The 12115-nt window shown below is 42.2% G+C and overlaps 3 protein-coding genes across 3 annotated transcripts; 1 reads left to right on the top strand and 2 right to left on the bottom strand.

Moving 5' to 3' along the window:
- Positions 1-119: 119 nt before the first annotated feature.
- Positions 120-3063, bottom strand: LOC117749032 (zinc finger protein with KRAB and SCAN domains 3-like). Its single transcript, XM_034559233.1, has 3 exons — positions 2910-3063; positions 1473-1671; positions 120-1366 (listed from the first exon to the last, which is right to left on the bottom strand). The coding sequence occupies exons 2-3, from the start codon at positions 1660-1662 to the stop codon at positions 567-569; spliced, it is 990 nt and encodes a 329-aa protein (XP_034415124.1). The 5' UTR covers positions 1663-1671; positions 2910-3063; the 3' UTR covers positions 120-566.
- A 273-nt stretch (positions 3064-3336) lies between these two features.
- pkmyt1 (protein kinase, membrane associated tyrosine/threonine 1) lies at positions 3337-7380 on the bottom strand. The gene is made up of 8 exons (XM_034559221.1): positions 7248-7380; positions 6077-6493; positions 5491-5728; positions 5095-5374; positions 4890-4996; positions 4617-4789; positions 4278-4492; positions 3337-4093 (listed from the first exon to the last, which is right to left on the bottom strand). Exons 2-8 carry the CDS (start codon positions 6449-6451, stop codon positions 3709-3711), a joined length of 1773 nt encoding a protein of 590 aa, XP_034415112.1. The 5' UTR covers positions 6452-6493; positions 7248-7380; the 3' UTR covers positions 3337-3708.
- LOC117749041 (elongin-B-like) lies at positions 7378-11234 on the top strand. The gene is made up of 4 exons (XM_034559243.1): positions 7378-7501; positions 8328-8462; positions 8690-8798; positions 10126-11234. Exons 1-4 carry the CDS (start codon positions 7499-7501, stop codon positions 10236-10238), a joined length of 360 nt encoding a protein of 119 aa, XP_034415134.1. The 5' UTR covers positions 7378-7498; the 3' UTR covers positions 10239-11234.
- Positions 11235-12115: the final 881 nt, after the last annotated feature.

Below are 12115 nucleotides of genomic sequence, written 5' to 3'. Positions count from 1 at the left end.
GCTGCTTTGAAGTTTTCAAGTTGACACACCATGTTCAATTTTTGTTTTGGGGTGATTCAGATTTAGTAGGATCATTTTAAAGAAATATTGTTGGTGATACAGAACAAATTACCACGGGAAAGTATAACAAATATGTTTATTTGATTTGGAAATTGGACAATCAGGCTCAAATGGCAGAAAACTGAAATATAGTAGACTGTGCTTGACACTTCTTTTTTTGTATTTGCACAATTCAAACAATAAAAATAAAAATCACAACAGAGATAAATGAATATCGCAGTGCAGCAAGAGACAAAAACCCAACTGGGCTTATTTGAAGCCTCCACCTATATAATATTTAAAATGTTACAAAATTACAAACATAAAATGAAAAATGCATAAGATGGACAACACTTTATAAACAGGATTGCAAAACCCTCAGTAAACCATAATGGATAACTTGACATTGCACTTTGTGAATAGAGCAATTGGCACCTTTTATTTCTGTGTCTTACAAACATGCAGCCCTTTCACCGTCCATGATATAACACTATAATATGAATAGAGGAAGCCTGGGAGCAGCAGCCTCACAGGTGAGTTTGCTGGTGTTTCTTCATGTTACTCGAGTGACTAAAGCTTTTCCCGCAGTGGCTGCAGCCAAACGGCTTCTCCCCGGTGTGGTAGCGCAGGTGCACCGTCAGGTAGCCCGACTGGCTGAAGCGCTTCCCGCACACCGAGCAGCAGTACGGCTTCTCCCCGGTGTGCACCCGGTTGTGCTTCTTGTAGTCGCCCGCGTGTCTGAAGGTGCGACCGCAGAGCGAGCAGCAGTAGTGTTTTCTCACGTTTCTCGGGAACGCGCGTGAGTCGGACGCGTTAGTTTGAGCGCAGTGTGTGTTGTTGTGTCTTTGGGACAGCGGCTCCTCTGACAGCCGGAAGACGAGCCCGGACTCGTCGTGGAGTCCAGAACGAGCCGGAGGAGGTGCTCGGTTCAGCCCGTGTGAGGATGCGGCGCCAGTGTCGTCATAGAAACAAAGAGTGGTGCGCGTGGCTCCATCGTCCAACATGGGCTCTGCTTTCATTTCATGGTCGTCTCCAGATAATGAACCCGCGCTAATGGAGCCGACATGGTTGGATATCGGCAGCCCCTTCTCAGTCTCTGCTTTAAGGGCTGTTGGATCGTTCAAGGCATCGCCAACTAAATGTGGTGCTGTCGTAGGGGAGAGACCGGAAGTGGCCACTGATGTGATGGTTGCTTCACTGTCCAGGTCTTCAAATGAATACGAGGGACAGATTACTGCAATGTCCTCTTCTTTCTGTGTCTGCTCCACCTGGTGCTGCTCTGCGTCATCCTGCTGGGGTGATGCGGGGGAAGTGTGTGCCACAACTGCTGTATGACAACAAAGATGGCAAAGCACAAAAAAAAGAGAGAAATTGACGGATTTCTTTTTTTTAATCAAACAGTTTTAATATTTCCGCACACAAGTCGGACTTACCATTGTTTTCCAGCTGTAACTTCTGCTGCAGCTCCTGCAGCCTCCTCTTCAGACTCTGGTTCTCTCTCTGTGTTCTCGTGGTTTTCTCCTGGTACTCTGACACAGTCTCTTTCACCACCTCCAGAACCTCATGGAGAACCTTAGACAGCAGCTTTTCCACTCGGGCATTCAGACGTTCAATTTTTGACATCTTTATTGGCTGATAATTAGAACAAAAAAAAGAGAATATCGGTGTCGATCCGAATGTGTATTTCATAGATATTTGCCGGAAACTTTCTATCAATATTACAGATGTATACCAAATATTAAATGCTAATGTATTAAGATACCATAGCTTTAAGATATAACTACAACGATACAGATTAATCAACAATATTAGCGAAAAAGCATTCCAAAACATAAAGAAACATCTCACTATTTAATGTGCTACAACAGTAGTACCATGTCCTAACTAAAGGAAAGACAGCATACCTTGAACCCAATACAATTCCGTTAAATGATGTCGCAGCCTTAATGCATCACAGATTTGCCAGTAGTGATCCAGATGATAACGCTCATTGTTTACAACCTTCCCACTCGTGAGAATTTCGCAGTTCGGTTGCAGAATCCTAACTCAGGACATGGCAGACCGGAAGTCCATTTAGCAAACAGTTTTACAAGGAGATAAACGGGGTCGGATTATAAAATGGTTTGGCATATAAATATCCTTAAAGATGCGGATATCCTGTGCTCGAAACATTAGGCTCGTTCGTTAGAGCTGCGCCGCTGCAGGGGGCGTTGCCAAAAAACTGCGATCAAGTCGGACAGTTTTCAGCTGCCTTCAAAGAACACACAGGAAGTCACTGTTCAGGAAGTCACAACAACTAAAAAAACTAAAGAGCAGTAGTTTTCAGCAGCTGCAGTTTTAGTAGTGGTTGTAGTAGAATTATCAGTGGTTCCAAGAAGTAGCAGCAGTAGTATCAAAAAGCTGAATCATACAGTAATAGTTGAAGATTGTGTCAACATTTACAAGTTGAAATGTGTCTGGAGATGAAGTTCACTTCAAAACATTCCAACAAATATATTTAACAGAACTAACCATCTTAACGGGCATATTAAACAAGGTTTGGGATATCTAATATGTAATCTCACAAATGGACCAAATGCATTTTCAATCTGTTGAGGTCACACAAATGGGATTTTCCAAAATAAAATAAATCTACTTTTCACAGTGGTCTAAATGTTGATATCTTTTTTTATTTATTTAACTTTGTTATTTTTGGGATTGAGGACAAAAGATTGGCCATATTGTAGTTGTTGGATGTCATATTAATTTACACATTTATAGAAATACATATATGTGAAGATAGTTGTCATTTCTCTATAAATTATTTATTTACAGATGCTAAATAAATAACCTTATACATTATTATTATTATTATGATTATTAATACCCACATCACTGGGCCACGCAGTCGATGGAGAGGTCCTGCGGCTCCTGGCTCTAAAATCGACGGACGCCTTGCTCTCGTGAGAGTATCTTTGGTCACGTGTGCATGACGTCAGAGGAAGTCGGGAGCAAGTTGGACACAAATCTAACTGGCATGCATTGCGCGCCGATCGAATCTGCGCAGAACTGGCTCATCTCGAACGAGCCTATTACCACCCACAACATCCTCTTCCTGGGTTGTTAAAGGCGCGCGGCATCTAGCGTGGCATGCGATGCTGCCATCTACTGGTGAGTACGCAAACACATCCTGAATACATCAACATTCATTCATGCACTGCTGATTTCTGATTTATAGCCCTTAGTCTGACTCAGCGAAAATCAGTCCTGTCACTGATTGTGAAATTGTTGATCTCACACAAACACATTTTATTTTTTAAAGTTTCTTCTACCTAAAACATAATGCAAACGTTTATTGTCTTCTGTACCTCATGAGGTTAATGACTCAGAGTACACATAGCAAATGATAACTTATTTAACATTACACAATTACTTGTCATTTCAGCAACAGATTGCATTTACACAAACATAAAAAGTGCTTTAAGGTCTGATTACATGTTCAACCCTTTTCTCTAAATACTTTTTTTTTTTCAAATACACATACAAATAAGCTGTTGTAAGACTGTTACAATATGGCAAAAACAGTTCATACAAACTAGGTACATTCATACATTAGTTCCTCTTCACTGGAAATTTTAAAGTGAAAGCACGTTTCCCTTAAATGTTTCCCCTAAATGGGCAGTCTTGTACTCATGGCTGTCCCTCTACAGTTGTATCCTCAAACAGACTGAGCAGGTTCTTTGGTTCAAAGTTGGGTCGGGGTAAGGCCTCCTCGGTTCGGACCCAGTTGCGACCATCCCGCTGCGAGGACTTGGTGCACGATGAATGACGGCTCTGCGTGGAGTCTTCATTCATGCGATCCGCATAAAGCTCTGCATGTATGGGGCTTGCACTGGGTGTCAGTGTGTGGCAGGAACGATTTGAGTGGATGCTGGAAGGGGTTTGCGCTAAGTTACACAAGGACCAATCACCCAGATTTGAGTGAGAAGTTGTGTGGGCTGGACTTCGCTGATTGTGTCTCGGGGATCCTGGTAGAGGAGTGGATGTGCTTTCCACCGACAGTCTAGATTTAACCCTGTGGAATGGAGGAAATGTAAAAAAATAAATTAAAATAAGCAGGGAATTTATAAGCAACCAATTTAGCTCATGGTAGTGTCCAAATAATTCTCTAATTCACTGTTGCTGTATAGTCATGCAATTCCAAGATTTAACGTAAAACCAAGTACTGAATCAGCTACATTTTGAACACGATTCTCTACCTGTGTGAGAAGGTGGGGGAAAGCTCTGGGTCTGTGGGATCCAACATAAACACAGCATCATCCTCTGGGCTCCCTGAGTCACCATGCATGGCACTGAGGGGCAGGGTTAAATCATTGTCCCAGCTACCATGAGGAGGAGTGCATGGCAATGGCTTGTTCCAGTGAGGAACAATGTGAAGGGAGGACAGGAGTCTACGCCCAAAGCATACTACCAACTGTGAAAAAGAGAGCAGAAAAATTTAAAAAAAGAAACATTCAAGGTTGATTAAAAAGTACACTTTTATGTTTCAGGATTACATTCCATGTTTATTATTATTTGAAGATCCAATAGACACATACCTGACAGAAAGAGACCAGTGTCAGCGTGGTCTCGGCGACCAAAAGATAGATGCGCCTCTTCCACCTGTGTTTCCTAACAGAGGGGAGAGCAAGAAGCTCAGAGACCGTTGGCCTCTCAGATGGTTCTGGCGCCAGCATCATCCGCAATACTGTCTGAAGCTCAGTTGAAAGGCCTGCAAATACAGATGGAAATAGTAGAGACACAAGTCATTTCAAAGATACATCAACGATAATGGAACACTTCATGAGGACTTAAAAGAAAGTGGATCTTACCGCTGGTAAACTCTGAGGGGAGGCATCCTTGTCTGAGCTGTTGCCAGCCCTCTCCGCCGTTTGGAACCTCCATATTACAGGCAAGCTCCAGAATAGAAACACCCAAACTAAATGAAAAATTATTTTTGGGCACTAATTTAAAACAGATCAAATCAGTTAAATGTTTTAGGAGATCATTTCATTTTCTCATTTATGTTAGTTGTACCTGAAAACATCCGCAGCAGGACCATATTTCCCACGGAGCAGTTCAGGGGCCATGTACCTGGGATCTCCCTCCTGGACGTCGTCTTTCACTTTCCCCTCTACAGACTCTGCACTCTTCTGTTTGAGCTCAAACAGCTGCCCAAAGTCCCCCAGCTTAAGGCGGCCAGAGTCAGTAATAAGAACATTGGCAGGCTTGAGGTCCAGATGCACAAAACCACGAGAGTGCAAGTGTTGCAATGCTGAGAGGAGGTCGCACAGGTAGGCCCAGGCTGCAGGCTCATCTGGAAACGAAAGCCAAGTCAGTATGTCTGGAGCAAGAATACAATGCATTATATTAAGCAAAATATGATAGCCAATACAAATTCTGGGTAGATGTTATTGTGTCTTTCGGACATACCTGGGCCAGGAGGCTGGTTCTCGGCATGGAGCAGCAAGCTGGTGCTACACAGCTCCGTCTGGATGTACAGTCGACCACACTCCTCCCAGGCTGCCACAAAATTCAGGATGTGAGGGTGAGGACAGAGGCGCTCGTGGTTCCTGGCTTCCCTCACGCTCCGGTTCCTGTCACTGTTGCCCCTGAAGCGATGAGCAGAGCGCTTGACTGCATACTGACGCCCATCCTTGTTGCTCTCCACCTAGAAAAATAAAGAAAATGCTGAAGTCTTGTCTTCTTCCCAGCGACCTCTCAATTACATTTCTGGTGAGAAATAAAGGCTTACAGAGATATCTAAATGTGTATTGAGAGCTTCGCCATAACAAAACCCCATCAAAGAAGTTCAGATTTGATTATTTAATTCCGCTGTGTAGCACAACTTTGCTTCAACCTAATCCAATGTCCAAGAATGTTTTATACGGGTCTTAAATATTATTATAGTACAAAATGATAGTACTTAAAATGCAGAATTTCCTTAATGTAAAGAAACAACAACATATTATTAAATATATGTAATTACACAATTTTCATACACACAAACTTTGCTCACCTTGTAGACCTCTCCGAAGGATCCTCTTCCCAGCAGGCCCAAGTTAGTGTAGCACTGACTGAAATAGGACTGCTGTTTGCTGGGATCATATACAGAATTCGGAGGGGGAGATTTACTAAGGGAATACGACAGGGGTGTCCAGTGGGATGGATGCTGGGGAAACATCCGGCTCAGAGGGGGACATCCCTTGGATGGTGGCAGTGGGGGCAGAGAATGTGAGAGCCGGGTCGGGGAAGAGTAGAACGAGTTGGACGTAGAAGACGAGGAAAAAGGGAGACGGCGCTTTTTAAGGGAGAAGGACTGTTCTGCATTGGAAAAGTGGGTCGGAAGAGGGAGAGGTACTCTGGACACTGTAGTTTCCACAGCCACTGACATTATGTCAGCACCTTTTCAGCTCCTTTCCTCGAAGATAGTGAGCTGGAACATAAAACAAAAAAAGTTAAGCACACACAATCTTGACTGTCTGATAAAATGACCATACCAATGCCATTTGTATACTGATCTTCCCCATTGAACAGGCATTTTCCTACTGATGCACACAACCTTGCTCATCTAAAATTCTTCATACTTATTTGTCACAGAACCAAAACAATACTTACTTAAATGTCCCCCTAAATACTGACAAAACGTCAGCTGCCAATCTGTTCAGGCACCAAACATGAAACATGTTTCTTACATAAGAACCAGGAAATAGTGGGTCGGATAGAGATATCCGATATCCTGATTGACAGGTTTCTCGGGCAATTGTCTGATATAAGTATCGATTCATTCTTCTTGATCCTTTGGTGGGCAGCTCACGTGTAGAGCAGGTATAGCCAGTAGACAGCTATTGGGGTTAACAGGTAACGTTAACACCTGAACGTACCGTAGCTCGGTTAACCGAGGGAACACCCGACAAATGTGATGACGTCAGTTTTCCTATGTATGTTTATTTCAGTTAACGTAACTTTGCTGACTTCGCTATGACTAACATTAGTATTATTAATTATTTGGCATCACTGACACGTCACCTCGACTAAACTAATCTCGGCTAACGTTAACGGACCCTGTCATCAACATCATAACACAACCTCGCCAGCGAGCTAACCTACAGTTAAACAACTAACTTAGTTAGCTGACAACTCCTCGTGAGGTACGTTAGAGTATAATTAGGTAACGTCACTAAACAGACCATAATCCAGTGGTAAAGGCGGACCGTCTTCAGAAGAGAGAGGCTCGGGTCGTCAGGGTCCAACTCAAACTGCTTGTACAGCCTTCAAGCGTGTAAATAACTAACGTTACCTCGCGCCAAATTCGGAAAATAATGCGCAGTGCTGCGCACTTTGCTTTCGTGAATACAGAATGCTGATCTGAGTTGCGCAGTTTCCGCAAGCGGTGCAGTCTGGGGTTCTGCTGGCGCGACTGGCTAGCTGAGCACTCGAAATGGTAACTTTATTATTATTATCGATCGCTTGTTTTAGATTGATGCCGAGATACAAACACTGAATACATGTTCGTCGCTCCGTTCAAACGTATTTGCGCTCATAGTAACGACCGGTACCGACGGTTGTGGGCATGTTTGTTTCTGTTTGTGTGTGCTAGCAAGCTAACTGTGCTAAGTTCCATACGTTAGCTTCGCCTTCTCGTCCACCGCTAGCGACAGATAGCTATCACGAGAGGTAACTTATCTGAGCTTGGCTAACCTTGGAAGTGATGTAACGTTATCCAACTAACCTAGTTAGGCCAGTCTGTCGTTGTCATACATAGAGGACAGTGTTTATTAATTTACCTGTCATTTAACCGGCTCACAAACATCTCAATGCTCGTTCGTATAGGCTAATGTTGCATTAGCTCATTACACACTGTTCGCTAATTGTGGCTAACGTTGGCTTATGAATCAACGAATTGTCAGCAGTGTCACTCCTTCTGTATCCGAAGAAAAACGTGCCTGGCTCATTAACATATCAACCAATTTAAGATTTGACTTTGCTTAAAAGGCTTCGCCAACAACACTAGCGTAGTCTAACGGTAAGACAGTTTAGTAGTGTGCAATAAGCATTAGCCATATGGACGCTTACATGGTCTACTGAGAAGTTTGATCAAATAAAAAGGTAGAGGAGCCACAAAATCATCCAAAACTATTTTATGCTCTTCTAATTTGAGAGGAAAATATCTAGCACCAATTTCAAACGTTCATCTTCAAGATAAAATACACATCTAGTTTCCTTTGACACACTTTAATCATATGTTTCTATCCCTGCTTTCCCTCAAGGACGTGTTCTTAATGATCCGGCGTCACAAGACTACAATCTTTACAGATGCCAAGGAGTCTACCACTGTCTATGAGCTGAAGCGTATTGTTGAAGGAATTCTTAAGAGACCACCTGAAGACCAGAGGCTGTACAAAGTGAGTTTAAGGCTAAGCGTGCCAGTGATACCTAGTTAAGTCCAGTCACATATCTGACAGCATCCCAGTTCTGTCTAGGTAGCGGTAATGGCATGTAACTTGTCTTTTCAAAGAGTGACTTCAATATTCCTCAATGTCTTACATGCTGTCTCAAAATTCATTGACACAAATTCATACATTTTAGGCGAGTAGTGGATCCTGTGACATTTTCAACATTTGACCCACAGGATGACCAGTCGCTAGAGGACACCAAAACTCTTGGAGACTGTGGATTCACCAACCAGACTGCCAGACCTCAAGCTCCAGCTACAGTTGGTCTGGCCTTCCGCATAAATGGTAGGTTCAGAATCTAAGAACTGGAGATTATTAGTTTTTTATGTGTCAGTTTCAGGCACAGGCATTATGTGTTTGGGTTGTCTGTGTGTCCGGTCCATTCTTGTGAACACAATATCTCGGGAACACCTCGAAGCAATTGGTGTAAATTTGGCACAAACGTCCACCCAAACTTATTTATAAACTGATTAGATTTTGTAAGCGACAGGTCAAGGTCTCTCACAGCCGTCCCATTCTCGTGATAACAACTTGAGCCTTTCTTCAAATTTGCACTCAAGATTGACCCTATTAGATTTAGGTGGTTAAAGATCAAATTATGAAGTGATTCAATTTTGGACATGCATGGATGTGAACTACAACATGACTTGTTGGCAGAGGAATACAGCCGCCAGGCAGTAATTTTAGTTGCTCATATTAGGGTGATTTTTGTATTTACTGTCTTTCCGCTTCTTCTCTACGAAACTCAGCTTTTCAGGATGGGAAATTATTAAATAAGTCTCGGTTTGGACTTACTTGTTTAGTTTAGTTGAATGTCACTAATTCATTGCGTGATTGATGAGAATAATTTGTGCTTTGTGCAAATTAATCTGCATTAATCCCATTTACTCTCCCAAGATCTGTAATTGGGTGCTGCACAGTATGTATGTCAGTAGATTACTGTGATTATCAACTACTGTAACTCATCGACACAGATTTTATATTGTATAATATTGTTAGTTTTTATGCATTTCCAGTAAAATGCACAATGTAGGGCCACGGCAGTAGCTCACATTGTAGAGCCCCAGCGTCCCATGTACCACGGCTGAGTTTTTACCACAACGGCCTATGTTTAAATCTGATTCTGGCACCTGGCTGCATGTCGTCCCCTCGATCCCCCTCTCCAGTCTATCTATTGGATATATGTTTAAAAATAGGTGAGTGTAAGACTACATTAGGGACGAAATAAATGAACACCGCCCTTTTAAAATGTTATTTGACCCTGAGAAGTATCTCTAGAGATTAGATTTTAATTGAACTCAAAACTGTTTATGAATGCAGTTTTGAAATTGGATCCCATGTGAATTTTGTCTCTGTTGAGACTTTATAAAATCAATCCGATTCTATTGTGGATATGCCAAAAATCAAAAGAGATCCTCAAAAGGTTATCACTGGTTCCAGAGAGGAAATGCACTAGTTTGCATGTGACCAATCACATTGATTAAAAAATATTAACCACAGTAGATCCACCAAGGCAGGCATGTCAGAGTCTGTTCACAACATCATATTTGTAATGCATGCAACGCTGCTGTCTTGATGGAGCTAATGTTCTCTTATGTCCTCTTTCCTTCAGATGAGATGTTTGAACAGCTCCACATCGAGGCCTTCTCCAGCCCCCCAGAACTCCCTGATGTGATGAAGCCTCAGGACTCCGGTAGCACTGCCAACGAACAGGCTGTGCAGTGATAACAGGGAGAGGAAACAAGCTGCGTGTGTGTGTGTGTGTGTGTGTGTGTGCGTGTGTGCGTGTGTGTGTGTGTGTGTGTGTGTGTGTGTGTGTGTGTGTGTGTGTGTGTGTGTGTGTGTGTGTGTGTGTGTGTGTGTGTGTGTGTGTGTGGATTAACAGTAGTGGACAAGTAGCAGGGTGGAGGATAATGTAATATAATTTCAGTTGATGGAAGGGGACATTATATGTAACCAAGCCTATCCATGTTATATTCATGCTATCATCCCAACATCTCCCCCAATTTGCTTCACAAATCATAAAAAAAAAACTCTTTATAGTTTCCACATCACAGGCCGTTCTGCTCCTTGACTTTGCTCTTAAGCACCAACTGGCTAAAACGTCTTGAGTGAAAATGTTGGTTTGGAGGGTATGATTGTGCGTGTGCATGAGTTATTATAATTATTGTCATTAATATTTTGGAAACGGTGAAAGCGTGTGTCACAGTGCTCTAGAAGTAACATGCATAATAAGTAAGGAGTCGGGTCTGAATGGGCGATCTGCATGAAGAAAATTCAAAACAAAGGCTTTATTTTCACTGAAACGGATAAACCTTAAACTGATAAGTTTCCTTGGTGTGATTCTCCCAGTTTTGTTGTACATTTCTGATTTGATTTCATACCAGGAAAGAAATTCTTTATAATAATTCTGTGTAGTTTTGTGTCATCATTTTGTTTTTTTCAGTATGTTTTACTTGTCAGTTCTTTGTTGTATGTTTCATGCACTGAGACCAAAGGCGGGTACCTCTTGGACAACAGAGGGATTTTTATTTAGGTCAGGACTCTGTCTGTGGCACACAGTATACACAGGAGGGTATTCTGGCGTTAAAACCTAAGTTTTGAAAAATGCGTACATCAACACATGTCCCCAACATCAATGTGGCACCATCCCCTAATCACACAAACATGTCCTGTAACTGTGAGCTTGCATAATTAAACGTTTTCCTGTTTTGTTTTTTACACTGCTGGCTGATTTTTATTTTTATTTTTAAATGCAGGCTTACATCACCATTTAAAGATAACAGTAATGTGGTCTTTTCAAGAACTTTGTGCAGGGCTGTAGTTACCAGCCTTAATCACAGCAGACATTTTGAGTCGAGACATAGTAGGATACACACAGGTGTAACTAATACCATTAACAATGGCGTTCTATTTAAGTATCCCAAAAAGGGGTGACGGTGAGTCCCGTATGCACGGCACCAGGACCCTAAATCTGGAGCTACTAAATGAAGTTCAATCATTGCTGATTTCGTTACCTGTGCTTTTCTTAATGTGATGTCAAAAAGTCTTCAGTGCAAAAGGTTTATTTTGTAACTACAAGTTTCACACAAAAATGGTATTTTTTTTTATTGTTGTGCCATCTTCTCTGAAGTCAAGGAGTTTATCAGTGAATATCCATAACAAACTAATGATGCCCCCCACCCTCCAGCGCTCCAGGGTCCCCAAAAGTCTCCGTACCACTGTGGCAGTTGTGTTTTGGTATTCAAATTACTTGCAAATTTGTCTGGGAATATGCACAGCCACCGTGTTGTGGGTTTGACTATATGTGTTATGTCAGAATGTAGTTCTTTTGTTGTTAATCGTATTGTCTTATATTGAGCTCACAACAAACTGACTGGCATACAGTAAAACCTGGGGAGTAATCCAGTATCAGAGAGCAGGGGGTCGTGGGTCTGCACCATGTAATGAAGCTGCTGCCATCTGGTGTTGTGCAGCGAACTGGAAAGGCAACAAGGGCCCCAGTTTAAGGGATACATTTTTTTTTTTTTTTTCTTAAAAGATGCTCACAAACTCTGATACAGTTTTACTGTTCATACTGGCCATAAAGAAACCCCCTCGTG

This window comes from Cyclopterus lumpus, chromosome 19 (assembly GCF_009769545.1).
Source record: "Cyclopterus lumpus isolate fCycLum1 chromosome 19, fCycLum1.pri, whole genome shotgun sequence".
In the NCBI taxonomy this organism is placed as follows: domain Eukaryota; kingdom Metazoa; phylum Chordata; class Actinopteri; order Perciformes; family Cyclopteridae; genus Cyclopterus; species Cyclopterus lumpus.
This window is presented reverse-complemented; position numbering and strand designations above follow the sequence as displayed.